The sequence below is a fragment of the Gossypium hirsutum genome, chromosome D06 (assembly GCF_007990345.1).
Source record: "Gossypium hirsutum isolate 1008001.06 chromosome D06, Gossypium_hirsutum_v2.1, whole genome shotgun sequence".
NCBI classification, from domain to species: domain Eukaryota; kingdom Viridiplantae; phylum Streptophyta; class Magnoliopsida; order Malvales; family Malvaceae; genus Gossypium; species Gossypium hirsutum.
In genome coordinates, this window is record NC_053442.1 from 4,816,105 (window position 1) to 4,831,607 (window position 15,503).

The 15,503-nt window shown below is 34.1% G+C and overlaps 1 protein-coding gene and 2 pseudogenes across 1 annotated transcript; 2 read left to right on the forward strand and 1 right to left on the reverse strand.

Annotated features, from left to right (window-relative positions):
- Positions 1 to 14: 14 nt before the first annotated feature.
- Positions 15 to 6,214, forward strand: LOC107900025 (myosin-2 heavy chain-like; annotated as a pseudogene).
- A 193-nt stretch (positions 6,215 to 6,407) lies between these two features.
- On the reverse strand, positions 6,408 to 12,684 carry LOC107901440 (membrane-anchored ubiquitin-fold protein 6-like). Its single transcript, XM_041095127.1, has 3 exons — positions 12,116 to 12,684; positions 7,278 to 7,448; positions 6,408 to 6,842 (listed from the first exon to the last, which is right to left on the reverse strand). Exons 1-3 carry the CDS (start codon positions 12,243 to 12,245, stop codon positions 6,610 to 6,612), a joined length of 534 nt encoding a protein of 177 aa, XP_040951061.1. The 5' UTR covers positions 12,246 to 12,684; the 3' UTR covers positions 6,408 to 6,609.
- LOC107901441 (tRNA 2'-phosphotransferase 1-like) lies at positions 8,477 to 10,474 on the forward strand (annotated as a pseudogene).
- Positions 12,685 to 15,503: the final 2,819 nt, after the last annotated feature.

Genomic DNA, 15,503 nt, shown 5'->3' on the forward strand with positions numbered 1-15,503 from the left:
AAAATTCAACCTAATGGGATAATGACTTAACCGTTGTCTACGAAGAAAATAGCAGATTTAGAGGATGCTTGGAAGTGGCAGAGTCATCTATTCAGGAACTTAAGAGGGAAGTAAGCTTGTTACAAAATCATGCTAGTCAAATAGGTGCTGAAACTGAGAAGTTTGCTCAGGAACTTGTCACGGAGATTTCTTCAGGAGAAAGGTTGGAAAAAGAGGTTTCTGCTTTAAAATTAGAGTGCTCGAGGTTGAAAGATGACCTTGAGCGGATGTCGAGTTCTACACTGTGCCCTTCTCTAACCAGCAAAGAAGCCATTAAGAAAGACCAGGATCACTTACTTCAAGACTTAGAGGTCATATTCTCAAAGGGGCTTTTAGTTATGGAAGAAAAGATAAGGGAACTTCAAAACAAGGCATGTCTGAATTACCATGAAAGAGACCAAAGGTTCCTTCAAGCAGACTTGGAGGCATTGTTTGGCATCCTGCAAGATCTCAAACAGGGAGCTCAAAAAGAAATTTTTATTCTTAGGTCAGTACCATCCGACAGATGCAACATGAAGAGTACCGGAGAAATGAGTTTAACTAATTCTTTTATACCGGCAACTAGTTTTGATGCAGAACTTTATCAACCAGAACCAGGCATGGTACCTTGTATTACTGTGCCTGGCCTTGTGTCACATGAACCTGATTCTATGAGTACTTCTAATGCAATGAAAAGCAAAATCTTTGAACTTCTGAGAGAGTTGGATGAATCAAAAGCCGAGTGGGAAAGCCTTGCAAAGAAAATGGACCAGATGGAGTGCTACTATGAAGCTCTTGTTCAGGAGCTTGAGGAAAACCAAAGACAGATGATGGCAGAATTGCAGTCTCAGAAATGAGCATTCTACTTGCTTGTATAGGGTGCAATTTGCTAACGCTGAGATGGAGGCTATGCGCCAAGATATGAATGAACAAGTCTTGAGATTTGCTGAAGAAAAACAAGATTTGGAATCTCTAAGCAAGGAACTGGAAAGAAGGGCTATTATTGCAGAAGCAGCACTGAAAAGGGCACGCCTTAATTATTCAATTGCGGTGGGCCAGTTGCAAAAGGATCTTGAGCTGCTTTCTTCTCAGGTTATGTCTGTGTTTGAGACAAATGAGAATCTTATCAGGCAAGCTTTTGTAGATTCTTCACAGACAAACTCTCGAGGATACTCAGAGATGGTGCGGAACCATGGGCTGTATTCAGAAGAATTCCAACCCACCAAGCCCTTGCATTCTCAAAATCAGTATGTAGGGGTGAAGAAACAACATTTGGGTGGAGATATTCTTTTAGAAGACTTGAAAAGATCCCTCCATTTGCAGGAAACCCTTTATCAGAAGGTTGAAGAAGAAGTTTGTGAAATGCATTATCAGAATGTATACTTGGATGTGTTTTCAAACACTCTACAAGATACTTTGCTTGAAGCAAGTGATGAAATGAAAACAATGAAAGAGAAAATGGATGAGCTTACATGGAAATTGGAACTTTCTGTTGAGTCCAAGGAGTTATTGATGCAAAGGCTGCAGACAGCTACCGATGATGTTCATTCCCTTAATGAGTACAAGGCTACTTGCATTGCCAAGTATAATGACTTGGCTTTGGAGAAACAAGCTTTGGAAGCAAATGTGGAAAATGTTACCCATGAAAATCATCTTCTCTCTGAGAAGGTAACTGAACTGGAGTGCCACTTGATGGAGTACCAAAGTTACAAGAGCAAATTTGATGCCTGTGTCATGGAGAAAACTGAGTTGGCTAATTTATTGAAGGAAGGAACTCTGGAAAATGATAATCTTAGAAACAATAACTCTTCTTTGCAGGATGAGTTGAGAATGATCAAAACTGAGTTTGATGAATTGAACCTTGTGAAGGAAAAGCTGCAAAATACTGTTGACTTTCTGCGAAACAAGTTTCTTAACTTATTGTCATCCTATGGTAAGTTTTTTGATGAACCATCCCTCTCAAGTGACTTGGTTTGTCAGGATAGAGAATCCATGGACTTGACATCTGTCATTGTTGAGGTAGAAGAGGCCCAGAATAATGCATATGAATAATTTCTTCATCTCTTGGAGGAAAAGAAAGATCTGATGGATGAAAGAGACAAGGCTCAGGTGTCTTTAAGTGCGGTAGAATCAGAGATGGTGCTAATGAAACAGAAGTTTGAACGTGATATACAATCCATGGTTGATTAAATGGATTTGTCCAATGTGGTTGTAGAAAAGCTTCAGTTAGAAATTGAAGCTGTTACTGAAAAGCTCAAGGATAGCTCTGAAGTTGAAACCTATGCACAGCGGCAGAGAGATCTTTTATCTGATCTTCAGCATTTTGAAGCAGAGCTGCAAGAACTTACTTCTAAGAATAAGGAGATTGCTGAAGAACTGTTGGTTTTAGAGTCTGTTAATGAAGATCTGGGAAGCAGTAAGTTGATTGTGGCTGAACTTGTGGAAGAAAACAAAACGTTGGTGCAATCTTTACAGGATAAATCTGAGGAGGCAGCCGAGCTTGCTTTGGAGCTTAATGGTTTGAAAGAAAGTTTGCATTCTGTGCATGATGAGCTGCAAGCAGAAAGAAGCACCAAAAATAATTTAGAGAGTATGGTTACAGACCTTACTTCCCAAATGAATGAGAAGCACCATCAGTTGTTGCAATTTGATCAGCAGAATTCTGAACTGGCCCATCTTAAGAAAATGTTATTTGACCTAGAATCAGAGAAATCTAGAGTTTGCAGTCTTTTACAGCAGTATGATGAGTGCCTCAATAATGCTCACAAAGAGTCTTCCACTATTACTTCTCTGGAATCTGAGTTGTCTGAAATGCATTAACTTTCAGTAGCTGCAGGTGTTAGCGTCATTTTCTTAAGAACTCAATATGAAACCTGGACCACTGACCTTGTTTGTCAACTTTCCAGCTCTGAAAGACACCTTGGGGAGCTTCAAGAGAAGCATCTTAATTTTGAGAGTATACTTAATGATTGTCTTGCTCGTGAAGCACATTGCATTGAAGAAAATAGAAGATTATCGGTGAGTCTGGACTCCCTAAAATCAGAGTTAGAAGCTTCCATGGCTGAAAACAAGGTCCTTCTAAATAAAAATAGCTCTGCAATATCTGAGCTTCAGGATTACAAAAGTAGGATTGAAAAATTTGAGTTTGCTTTCTTTGAGGATAAACATCAGCATGCTCTTGAAGTTGAAAGGCTGAAGCACTTACTAGGTGGTTCCCAAGAAGAGATTGATGATCTGATGATATTGAAGGAAGGACTGGAACTCAATGTCTTAGTACTCAAAGCTAAATTGGATGAACAAAGCACTCAGATAAGCTTACTGGTAGGGCGTAAGGATGAAGTGCTGCTGCTGCAGAATCAGTGTAATGAGCTTTCTCAAAGGCTTTCTGAACAGATTTTGAAGACTGAAGAGTTTAAGAACTTGTCCATTCATTTGAAGGAGCTCAAAGATAAGGCTGATGCGGAGTCCATCCAGGCTCGGGAGAAGAGGGAATCTGAAGCACCACCAACTGCTATGCAAGAGTCCTTACGAATTGCATTTATCAAAGAACAGTATGAAACACGGCTGCAAGAACTAAAGCACCAGTTGGCTATCTCCAAAAAGCATAGTGAGGAAATGCTATGGAAATTACAAGATGCCATTGATGAGATTGAGAATAGAAAGAAATCAGAAGCTTCTCATTTAAAGAAAATTGAAGAACTGGGTGTTAAGATCTTGGAATTGGAGGCTGAGTTACAGTCGTTGGTTTTAGACAAGCGTGAAAAAATGAGGGCTTATGATCTGATGAAAGCTGAATTGGATTGCTCAATGATAAGCCTTGAATGCTGCAAGGAAGAAAAAGAGAAACTTGAAGCTTCTTTGCAAGAATGCAAGGAGGAAAAATCTAGAATCTCAGTTGAACTTAGCATAGTGAAAGAATTGCTTGAGGCATCCACATCAACCATGAATGTTCAGAAGGAAAAAGATGGCAAACTGAAAGATGGTTGCTTCTCTGATGAGCTGGTTGTCAATAATGCTCAAACTAGGGACATTGATCTTAAATATTTGGACCAAGATACTCCAAAAAACTCCAAAGATGCAGATGATGGAAGTGACTGTTCAAGTGCTCCCACAAATTCGCAACTTGAGCGGGTGACTGTTATAACTTTGCTTGGGATATTTTTCACTATTCTTGACTCAATTGGCAATTCTCAGTTTTTGAATGAACTATATTACTATAATATTTATGTGGCATATGATTCTATTGTGTTGCATATATTTGTTTTTCACTATCTTAGATTTAATGATAAGCATTTAGTATGTTGATTATCAACTTAATGTGAATGCTAAGTATGCCTTTCTAAGAAACAAATGAAAATGCATTTGGTCCTAAGGATACAATTGCATTATTTTTACTTTGATGTTATCTAGACCTGTCCACAGGCTAGACCTTAGGTTTAGTAGCATCGTCAAAGTTGTTAACCTTTAAGGTCTCCCTTTCAGTTCTTCTGATACGCTATCTTGCATTTTTTGCTCTAGACTGTATGTTAACTGGTTAAAAAGTTTTTTTCGATTTTCAAATTTATCCTATTCCTTTATCAAGAGTCTTGGATGAAGGTTTCTTTGAAGAAAATGTTATCCATTCATTTATCCTTCCTCTACTGTGTGACTCTTCTATTTACATAATGAAATTTCTTTATAGTGATGATTTACTTAATTGTTTATCAGGATCTTGTATCTAATGATACACATGAAGTTCACAGTCAGGCACTTGTCATCCAATGCAACTTGCCAAACAGTGATGCAAAGCATCTAGCTTTAATCAATGATCGTTTTAAAGCTCAAAGCTTAAGATCTAGCATGGACCACCTAACTAGTGAGGTATGTTTATTGTCAAAGCATAAGGTGCCAGTTAGTGATGATCTCACTTGAATTCAATTGCAATTTCTTCTTACATTGTTGAGCTAGGGAATCATTACATTTGTGGCATAAAATTTCTTTAGGATAATACCTAGTAATGGTGATTAATTTACTCTTCTTTCTTTTTCTTTTTATGCTTTTAGCTGGAAAGGATGAAAAATGAGAATCTGGTTCTTTCAAAAGATGCTCATCATTTCGACACCAAGTTTCCAGGTTTACAGCAAGAATTAATGCAGTTAGATAAGGTGGATCAATATGGACCTCTTCCATAAAACTTTGATAGAGTAATTCAATCAGGTTCTCACTTTTTGCCCATGCACAGGTGAATGAAGAACTGGGAAGCATATTTCCTATGTTTAATGAATATTCAGAAACTGGAAATGCATTAGAACGAGTACTTGCATTGGAACTTGAGCTTGCGGAGGCACTGCAAACAAAGAAGTCAAGCATCCTTTTTCAGAGGTATACTTGTGTTTTAGAAAATAACACTAGCCTGCTTTTCTGAGACAACCTTTTTGATTAAGGGAAACAACTTGCTTTGGCCTTGAAGGTCACTTCAAGAAAATTTCTGTGGCTTCCATGTTTAAAGTACTAACCCTAGCTGAGGAAAGGAAACATCAAAGAAGATTTGACATAATATTTTCTTGTGCTGCAGCTCTTTCCTGAAACAACACAATGATGAGGAAGCAGTGTTCAAAAGTTTCAGGGACATCAATGAACTGATCAAAAACATGTTGGAGATAAAGGGCAGATATGGAGCCGTAGAGACTGAACTAAAAGAGATGCATGAACGATACTCTCAGCTAAGCCTTCAATTTGCAGAGGTTGAAGGAGAGAGACAAAAACTAATGATGACTCTCAAGAATGTTCGGGCATTGAGGAAAGGTCAAAACTTAATTCGCTCCTCATCAGCTTCTCCTGGGGACCATTCCTGAGCCACAAGAACAAGCATGGCACTGGATGTCCTCAAAATGACCCCTTACAGGATTAAGTTAATGCCTGCTGCTCCTTATCATTAAATTATTAAATTTCCTAAGACTTCACTGGCTATTAAGCTATTGCAGGGTTCAAGTTTGCCAAGCTTGGTACACAATGTTCAAAAGCACAGCAGCTGTATTTTATGTAAATAAATATAAATTTCCCGGCCTCTGTAACGGGTTTAACAGTATCATAAGGTATAGATAGATGCAACACTTCGACCTTTTTCCCCTGGTCATAGTGATTTAATTCTTCTATTGTATAGTGAAATTCTTTATTGACAACTATTTTCACTTCATCACTAGCAGCAGTTATTCAATATTTGTGTCACACCTTTCTTTAATCTCTGCTTCCTTTTTCTGCATACCTGCCGTTTTCTTTGTTGATTTTCTGCTTGACCTTGCGTTCTTCACTAGGCTTTTCTCAAGCCTTTCTGGTTTCAATCAACCTTGTTTTAACATGGGAAAGTTCATTGTAATGATGCTAAATCTAAGGTCTACTCTACTCCATGTATAATGGAAAAAAAAGATCATTGTAAACAATCAAACATGGTTATCCACTGTGCAGGTGACAAGGATTTACATTTTCAAAGCAGTATCAACAAAAAAACAAAAAAATTAATAATTTCTCCTATAAATTTCACTTTTAATCTTTTTCTGATCCATAATCAACTAAACTTCAAATTGAACACTTCTTGTCTTTTACCCTTTTTTTTCAGAAGCAACAAAGGAAATGCAAGATATTCCAGTAAAACCAAATCATACTACTTTTTCTGTTTATGTTTCTGCAGCCATCAGAATAAGCCTCAAACATGTAAAGATGAAGGATTGCAATCAGAACAAATCTAACAGGAATGCATTGAAGAAACCAGTATCGGATCTGATTAAGCAGCAACAATATTGTGCATGAACAGCTACTTTTCTTTGGAGAATCATCCTGTTGTTTCTCTGGATAAAATGTGGGGAATTAGTAATTAAGGCACATCAAGCAAAGTTCATAATGCAAATATGGTGCTAAACAACATATATTTGAACCCCGGTTTTCCAATTTCCAACAGCTATGGGTGCTCAGAGACAAGAATAGGAAAACAAAGATGGATCATGTGGAAATGAACTAAAAGAACCCTAATTTTTCACCTATAAGCAAAAACTTTGTGGAACTTTTGGCATGCAGAAGAGGAGGAATAGGATCAAAATGTTAAGGTTACTTATGGAATGATAGCTGCTGAAAGTATATTGAAGAAAATGTTCACCAGGGGGCAACATACTATATTGGTGATTTAGTTGGTCGATTGTAATAATGGTTAAAAGAAGGCATATTGTGTCATATCCCTCAAGCTACTTTCATGTGCAATGAATCAAATAGATATGCTGGGGATTTACCATTGTTTTTGTCTGACAAAGGAAGGCGCAGAACGACATGCATTGTAATTACACCTCCCGGAAGTTCACCAACTGGAAGTGTGGACTCAGCAAGTGTCTTCTTGTTTTCAAGTATCTTTCCAGCATTAATTAGCTTCACATTCTGTATTGTCTTTGGGCAATTTTCTTTGTCTGTGAAACAAAAAAGAGTGATTTCATATGAAAACAGAGGTCGAGTATATACCATATCACAGTGTTATAACCTATGTTACCCGGACTTCTATATGAGTTTGTACACATTAGAACGTTTGTACGAGTGTATAATAATCCTTCAAACATATGAAAAACTACGAAAAACTGAACATATTAGTATTCGATACATATGACACACCATATAATAACAAAAAGAACACTAGAATTCAGATATAAAGCAAAGTGCAGGAGGGTTAAAAGCAACATATATAGTACCTATATACACTAAAAACTGTGACTGTCTTCATTATAGGAGGCAAAACTGAGTGAAAGACTGTTACTAGTAACTAAGGGCTCCTTTGGTTTGCCATTGCATACCAGTGAGGTGCGGTTGGGGGGGGGGAATGGCAGCAACCGCACTGGTCAGCCCTTTGGTTCAGCATGCCAGTCCGGTGAGAAGCAGCCTCCACCACGCTGGTCAGCCCCAAATCAACTGGAGATTGTTGGTCCGGTAAAAATTTAGCAACTCCAGTAGCTTTTTCTTTTCCTCTTTTACCCATATTATTTCTTTTGTTTCTTTTCCTCTTTTGTTTCTTCTGATGTTTGGTTACCCTTCTTCTCCCCTTTCCCCTTCCCCTTGGTTTGCAAATCAGTTTGGTCAAGGTGATGGTGGTGACTGTTTACGGGTTAACATGCATTTTTCCTTTTGCAGATTTCAACTATTGCTGGTGAATTGAGATACACCGATGCCATGAAACTGCTGTATACCTTAGAGGACGCAACCAAAGGGTCTGTTTTTGCTAAAATTTTCATTTTATTTTAATGACCCCTCTGTTATTTGGTTAAATTTCAAAAATAGTCCTACAGATAAATTCAGATCATTGTTTTGCATTCAGTAATCTTTCCAGAAAAGAAGGCTTCTTATGATGAATGTGCTAATGAGGTTTTAGGCAGTTGAAACTAGCAACTGATGCAATTTCTTTCTTTGAGCATCCAATACATTAATAAGTAGTGTCGTGAAATTCTTATGAAAAACTTCTACTTTTTGTAAAAGACAATGTTAATGAAACCCCTGCCGAGGAAATGAATGGAAATCTTTTCTAAAATGTAAATAATGGGAAAGAAATGAGGTGAAGCACATAAATCTCTTCAAGTAGCAAATATATTGTGCAGTTGTTTTGTTGATGAAGATGTGGACTTACTGTTGTATCAATTGACTGAATTCATAGTTGGTAGCAACTTAATATTATGTTCGGTAATGATTTTCCAGTGTATCCATCGCCTAGTGAGCAGTCAGCAGCTGACGGTGCTCAAAAGCAAAAGCTGGATGATGCCGACAAAAAAATTGCTGTTTTCTTCTTCCATAATTCTATTCCTTTTAGTGCCGCTAAATCCATGTATTTGCATGTTGAATTTTATATAAGCAAATTAAGTGATCAGTTTACTAATGCAGGGAAGAAGTAGATGAGTTGTGCCGAACGCGGGAGGAGAAAGAGGACAGTTCATGTACTGCCTCAGAAATGTTCTTTGAGCTATTGATGTATAAATATTTTCCTTCTTTGAGCTAAATACTATTTGTTGTTTACTTATAAGTGATCTTTGAGCTGTTACCAGTAGTAATTTAGATTCTTGGTCTCCAAAATGTTGGTGTATAAACAATCATGAGAAGGAAAATGTTCGTTTTGCAGCCAAAAGAAATTTCATGGTTTTTATGTTTATTGATTGTAGGCTGTCAGAAAAGATAATAAACAACGGTTTAGCCTTCTTGAGGAAAATGGGGAGCTTCTGATACGTGCAAACCAAGGCCATACCGTCATGGTGATGAATCTTTCTTAAAAATTTATTAATTTCTTCATGCTTTATCTGAATTGTCACCTTAGATTATTTTTAGCTGTTGTTTTGAGCATCTTTATTTATGTCTATGCACTTCTAAGGAAGATATTGTATGTCACGTTGGCAGACAGTTGAGTCCGAAAGATTATTAAAACAAATACTTTCAGCTGATGAAGTGCAATGTAAGAACATCATGTCTCTTAGATTTATGGACTTTCTTTATGCCTTTTATTTTGCATAATCCTCTTGAATATTTTCCCTGAGATGATAGTTTGCGTACATGGAACCTATAAGAGGAATTTGGAATCAATTTTGGAGTCGGGTTTGAAGCGCATGAAAAGATTGCATGTTCACTTCTCAAGTGGCTTGCCGACTGACGGTGAAGTGATAAGTGGTGAGATATCATGAAATTTCTCTTTACTGTTCCTCTGAACTTTGACATACGAACTCCTTCATTTTACTCTCTATTTTTAATATGCCAGCACTGTATACGTGACAAACTGCTTAGGGGTGTTGTTATGCTTGTTATCTGCATTTCACCATAGGATTCATGCTAAAGATTATGAAAGGGGATTACTAAGGTGCCGATATAAAACGTGAATTTTAAGCGATAATGGGAAATGACAAGCACTAATCGGCATAAATTGAGTTTTAGTGAATCTAAATGCTGTAGAGGGCCTATGATGATTTGTATCTTTTAACCTCTTCAGGTATGAGACGAGATGTTAACGTTTTGATCTATCTTGATGTTAGAAAAGCTTTGGAAGGTAAGCATGCTTGCAGTTATTGCTTCGGTTCATAGAATCATGAAAGAAGCAAGTCATCTTTCTCACTTTTCTTTAGAGTCGTGGCCGAACATATATTGATTTGTTCTTGCCAAACTACGGTTCTTAAGTTGTCTTCGCTTGTTTTCTTGATGACTGCAGAAGGCATGAAGCTTTACATTTCAGACAACAAAGTGATATTGACTTAAGGTTTTGATGGGGTGGTACCTGTCAAGTGCTTTGAGAAAATAGAATCATGGCCAGACAGAAAACCTATACCTTTCTTAAATGTTTAAAATTGAATGATGAAATGATCAGCTTTTTTTTTTACTTTCTTTTAAACCTGTGTGATGACAAATTTGTATTTATAAAAGATGACCACCATTCATATTTGTCCAAGTCGATTACAATAAGAGTACATTTTATCTATTAAAATTGTTAATCCAAGTCTGTTCAATCTTTAGACAAAATGAACCTTGCTAAACAAGTTATGCGTGCAATTTAGTTGGAGAGGTTTTTTGTTAACTCATGTAAGATTTTTGTTGGTTAAACTATTAGAAATTCAAGAGCAAATTGGGACATCTAATATAAAAATGAGCAATTTAGTCCTTATATGCTTCGTTTTGAAGCAAACAAGTAACTTTTGAATAGTTTTAATATTTTTCTTATCTAAATGCTCGTGGAAAAAATTGAAAATAAACATGTCTAAAAGTTTAATCATAAAAAATCCATCAGAAAATATAACAAAAAAGAAGAAGTTAAAATGAAAGAAGAAAACAACATTGAAGACCAAAATTGCTGCAATTTAAATCTAGAAACAAAATTGAAATTGAGAAAATAAAATTTACGTTCTAAATTTTAGAATTCGAAATTGTTGATGTACAAACAATAGAATCCTAATTTGTCAATGGACATAAAATCACTGATGAGATGAGTTGAAAGGTGCTTTACAGTCGGAAATGGAATACATAATTGGGAATATGAAGAAAAACCTTAATTCATTATGTTGTTAAGTAAATTGAACTTGGGTTGCTGATGGTAGAGTAACAATCATAAAATCAATATTCAAAGTCAAGTCCAAATATTTTAATATTTGATAGAAGAAATTGATGAAGTTTGTTGATACAATCATAAGAATATTTAATACTAAGAATTTTATTAAATTATATATTTTTGTTAAATTATATTTAATAATAATTATTTTAAATTATATTTTATAGTATTATATATTATGATTTTAGTAAATTCATATAAGAATATTTAATATTAAGAATTTTATTAAATTATATATTTTTGTTAAATTATATTTAATAATAATTATTTTAAATTATATTTTATAATATTATATATTATAATTTTAGTAAATTCATATATTTTATTAAATTATATATTTTTATTAAATTATATTTAATAATAATTTTTAATCAATTATTAATTTTGTAATTGTTAAATAATTTTAAAAACTTCTATTATATATCATTTTTAATCTAATGTCCTTAAAAGTCATTTTTTATTTTCACCTCACCGCTACAGTTGCGTTTGAATCCAAACACACACTCTACCACTGTTTCTAATCTCACTGCTACAGTATCTAATCTCACCGCTACAGTACCTAATCTCACTGTCACCGCTGTTTTTAACCTCACCGGAGCTAAATACACCGCCCATCCAAACTAAGCCAAAGTTTGGTCCAATCATCTAATTCTATATTGAAAATTTAGATTACAAAAAAGAATCTGTGAAACCATAGGCGTAATGGAATGGCAGAGTGGGGCATGCTTTAACTTTTGTCAGCCTCAATTAGAACAGTCAAAATAAGAACAACAGTGTTATTGATCTAAATTCAGGTGCCTTTGAGTTCCACTGGCCTGGATCCAAGAATAGAAAAGGTAAAAAAAGAAAAAAAACCTTCACCCATTTTTTGTCACCTAAGATGAAAAATAGCTATTGTGCAACCATGGAAAAGAGTTGAATCAAATGAACAAATTTGGAAGCATATATTATATTGATGTTGAAACAAAGAATAATATATAATTAAACAGGTAAAAAAAATGGAAAAGTTAGGGTAACCTTTAGGCCACTGGGCAAGTATTTTCTCTTTGAGAGATGCAATAGTTGTATCTGGAGTATACTTGGTTGGACCAATATCTGTTCCATCTGCAAGCCTGAATTTGAGTTCCACTAAATCTTCACCAGCCATAGATGAAATCTCTCACCAAATAATCTCTCCTCAAACTCTCATACTAATCTCTAAAACCAAAATCCCAGATTTTTTTTGTCAAATAGATTGAATTCAACTGTTCAATATAAAAGCCCTTTTCTTTTTTCTGTGACAACTGAAATTTGCTTTTTGTAAAGGAAAACCAACATTACAGAAGAAGCTATGAATAACCCAGATTTTGTTTGTGCAAAATTCACTGCAAAAAGTTAATTACTTGGAGCTTGAGGAGATTTCAAACTCCAAGAGAGAAAAAAAAGCAGTATTTTTAGTGATTTAAAATCAATCTAAGAGCTGGATTGATGAGAGAGAGAGAGAGAGAGGGGTTTGCAAATTGAAGAGGAAAGAGGAGAATGAAAGCTCCCAAATAGGAACTTTTCAACTGAGATTATTGCCTGAATCTAACCGAAAATCTAATGATATGGAAAGTGACGCTTTTTACATTGTCAGTCATGAATAACCCATCTAGTTAAAAGCTCCATTAAAATAATGTATGCAATTTGATGGATACAACAAAATCATCTGTTTGAGTGGGTTGACATGTTTTTTACTCTTACATATTATTCAATTTTTAATTTACAATTACTTGAATTCTAATATAATATTATTTGAAGATTTTTTGGTTGTTTGAGTAAAAGATTCATATTAAGAAAGGAATTTTTTATACCATATAATTATAATTAAAAGTTTAGTATTTATGCACAGTGAAATAGGGCCTTCCAATTATTCTTTTTGAGAATTCAACATGGATAAATTTTATGAGGTGAAGATTTTTGTAGTTAAATTTGTCATAGACATTATCAACCCAATAGAGGAGAGTTATTTATTAACTCTGAAAGTTTTAAAAATTAATTAAAGATACATCAATAATTTCATCTTACCACTGCCATTGTCAGGTTGCTTTGACAACAAAATTTGATCAATTAATTGAACTGCCAAATCCATTGCATCCATGATTCACTGAAAATTAGGTCTTAAATATATTATTTTATTTTTGACAAAAAATTTTAAGAACAATTCTCGATAAATCAAACTATACACTTACCATGGTAATTTTTATATATGCACAATATCACAACCATAAACTGAAAGTAAAAGCATCAAAAACAACACTAAAAGAAATTAAAATTAAGAGAAACTAAACTAAGCTTGCTAGAAACTAGTAAAGATTAATGCCAAAGCCACAACTTTTAGAAATAACAAAGATCATTTTTATTTGTGTATAATAATTCAATAGGTGATGTCTAAACACAGTCTAAAAGAAATGCGAGTGTGTTGATGGTGGAGATGGTCCTCCGATGAGAGAGGCGAAGATTGGGATTGGTCTTATTTAGTAGTCAATCTTCAAATTGTAAGTAGGTCTCTTTTGAGTCTTGTCTTTCTTTGATCAATTATCCTACCACAATCTCACATCCAATCCTATCTATTTTCATGAATTTGTTGTTTTCCCAACAATTCTAAAAGGTAAAACAAGAGAACTCTAAAACTGATTATACATAATTTATTGATAGGGGCTAAAAGGTGCCTTCAACAACAAAATCTCAACTATTTTGTCAAGAAAATAAGTCTTCTTTTTACTACTGTTAGGTTTTCTTTAAAAAATATTAATGGAAGAATTTAATGATTTTATTTGGATCAGGACAAATTTGAGATAATTTGTAAATATTAAGAGTTAACTTCTTTTTAATCATGATCAAATTGGTAAAATGTATAATCGTTGAGAGGTAAATCTATTACTATACCAACTTTAGATCTGCCACGTTATCTTTCCGTCAGAAAATTAAGGTCAATTAAAGGAATTGGAAAAAAATACACAATTAATTGAGTGATCATTTTGTACTTTTTATAGTTTAATGACCAAAAATAAAATTTAAGTATAATTGTGTGAGCTGCCTTATAATTTTTAAAAAAATTAAGATAATTTTTTTTGAATAATCTCATTATAGGTTTTTGATTATATTTGCTCTTTTTGACGTAATGCTTAGTCCCTCTCCAACCCATAAATAGGAGGATAATGCGCTTTAGCGCACTCGAACCCAAGTCTTCTTGTATTGACAATAATACCTATGATAATCGAGTTAAGACTCAATCGGCCTAAAAAAATTAGAGATGAAAAAGTGAGGAGATTGTAAATAATTTTTTTAAAAAGAAAGATATTATTACAATTGGATTTTGCATGACATGCAACTTAGTGGGTATACAAACTTACTCAATGTCATCTAACATGTTGAACACAAGAAAAGAAGATGATATTTGTTGAAGGGGATTTTAAAACATGAAAACAACAAAAAATGAAGAGTGAAATTCTATGAAAATGAAAGGAAATGGTTACAAATTCTTAATTTTAATCCTGTAATTTATTGACAAAGAAGGTCAAACTTTTTAATTTTAATGATTAGAATTTTAATAATATTATAAAAGAAAATGGAAGTGATGAGTGGGAATCATGTTTTCTCACATTCTTAGTAAAGTCTGTTTTTTGTGAATTCTAAAATTGCAAGTTAATCATCTACCTATATTAAAAAAAACTAAAAAAATTATAAATTATAAATGCATTATTGATGTGGGTGTATTGGGTAAGCTTATTGGTTTGGGTTAATTTATTTTATTAAACCCTATTTTAAATACTTTTAATTTTTATTTTATTTTTCATTTAAGATATTCGAGGATTACATTAAACTCCAACTAAAGCAAATATTAAAAGAACTAGGTAATTGGTGAACTGGCTTTTTTTGTGATGGGGACATTAAAACATTAGCATTATTTTTGAACAAGCCTTATCTGATTTTGTTAGCAGGACCACCACCACCAATAGTTGACTAATAATAAACTAGGTTGGCACAAATATTCATGTTGATTCACTGCCATGAAACATTACCAATTTTTTCATGTAACAATTACAGCAATTTGATGCCCATCAACTTTGAGACTACCAGGAAAACTCCAAAAACAGAAAGATTTAAAGTTCAAACTAATAATAATTAATATAAGGGACAAAGAATCATTATCATTATGATATGCATAAGTTGCCTAATGGGGAACCTAAACTCCATTTGCTGATATGCTTTTGTTCAAAGATTCTTTTTTTGTAAGCCTTTTTAAAATTCAACCCATGTTTTATTAAATTGGGTAATTAAGAGTTGGGTATTTTTAAAAGAAAAATTGAATTCGAATCTTATGGTAGTTCAACACGTTTCAAGATACCTAAATAAAACCAACAATAAAATTGAATTACAATGA

Excerpts from the sequence above, each read along its gene's own strand:
- LOC107901440 (XM_041095127.1), bottom strand. The coding sequence starts at position 12,245 with ATGGCTGGTGAAGATTTAGTGGAACTCAAATTCAGGCTTGCAGATGGA. Across the intron at positions 7,449-12,115 it reads ACTTGCCCAGTGGCCTAAAG|ACAAAGAAAATTGCCCAAAG; the intron begins GTTACCCTAACT and ends TTTGTTTCACAG. Across the intron at positions 6,843-7,277 it reads TTTGTCAGACAAAAACAATG|AGAAACAACAGGATGATTCT; the intron begins GTAAATCCCCAG and ends CATTTTATCCAG.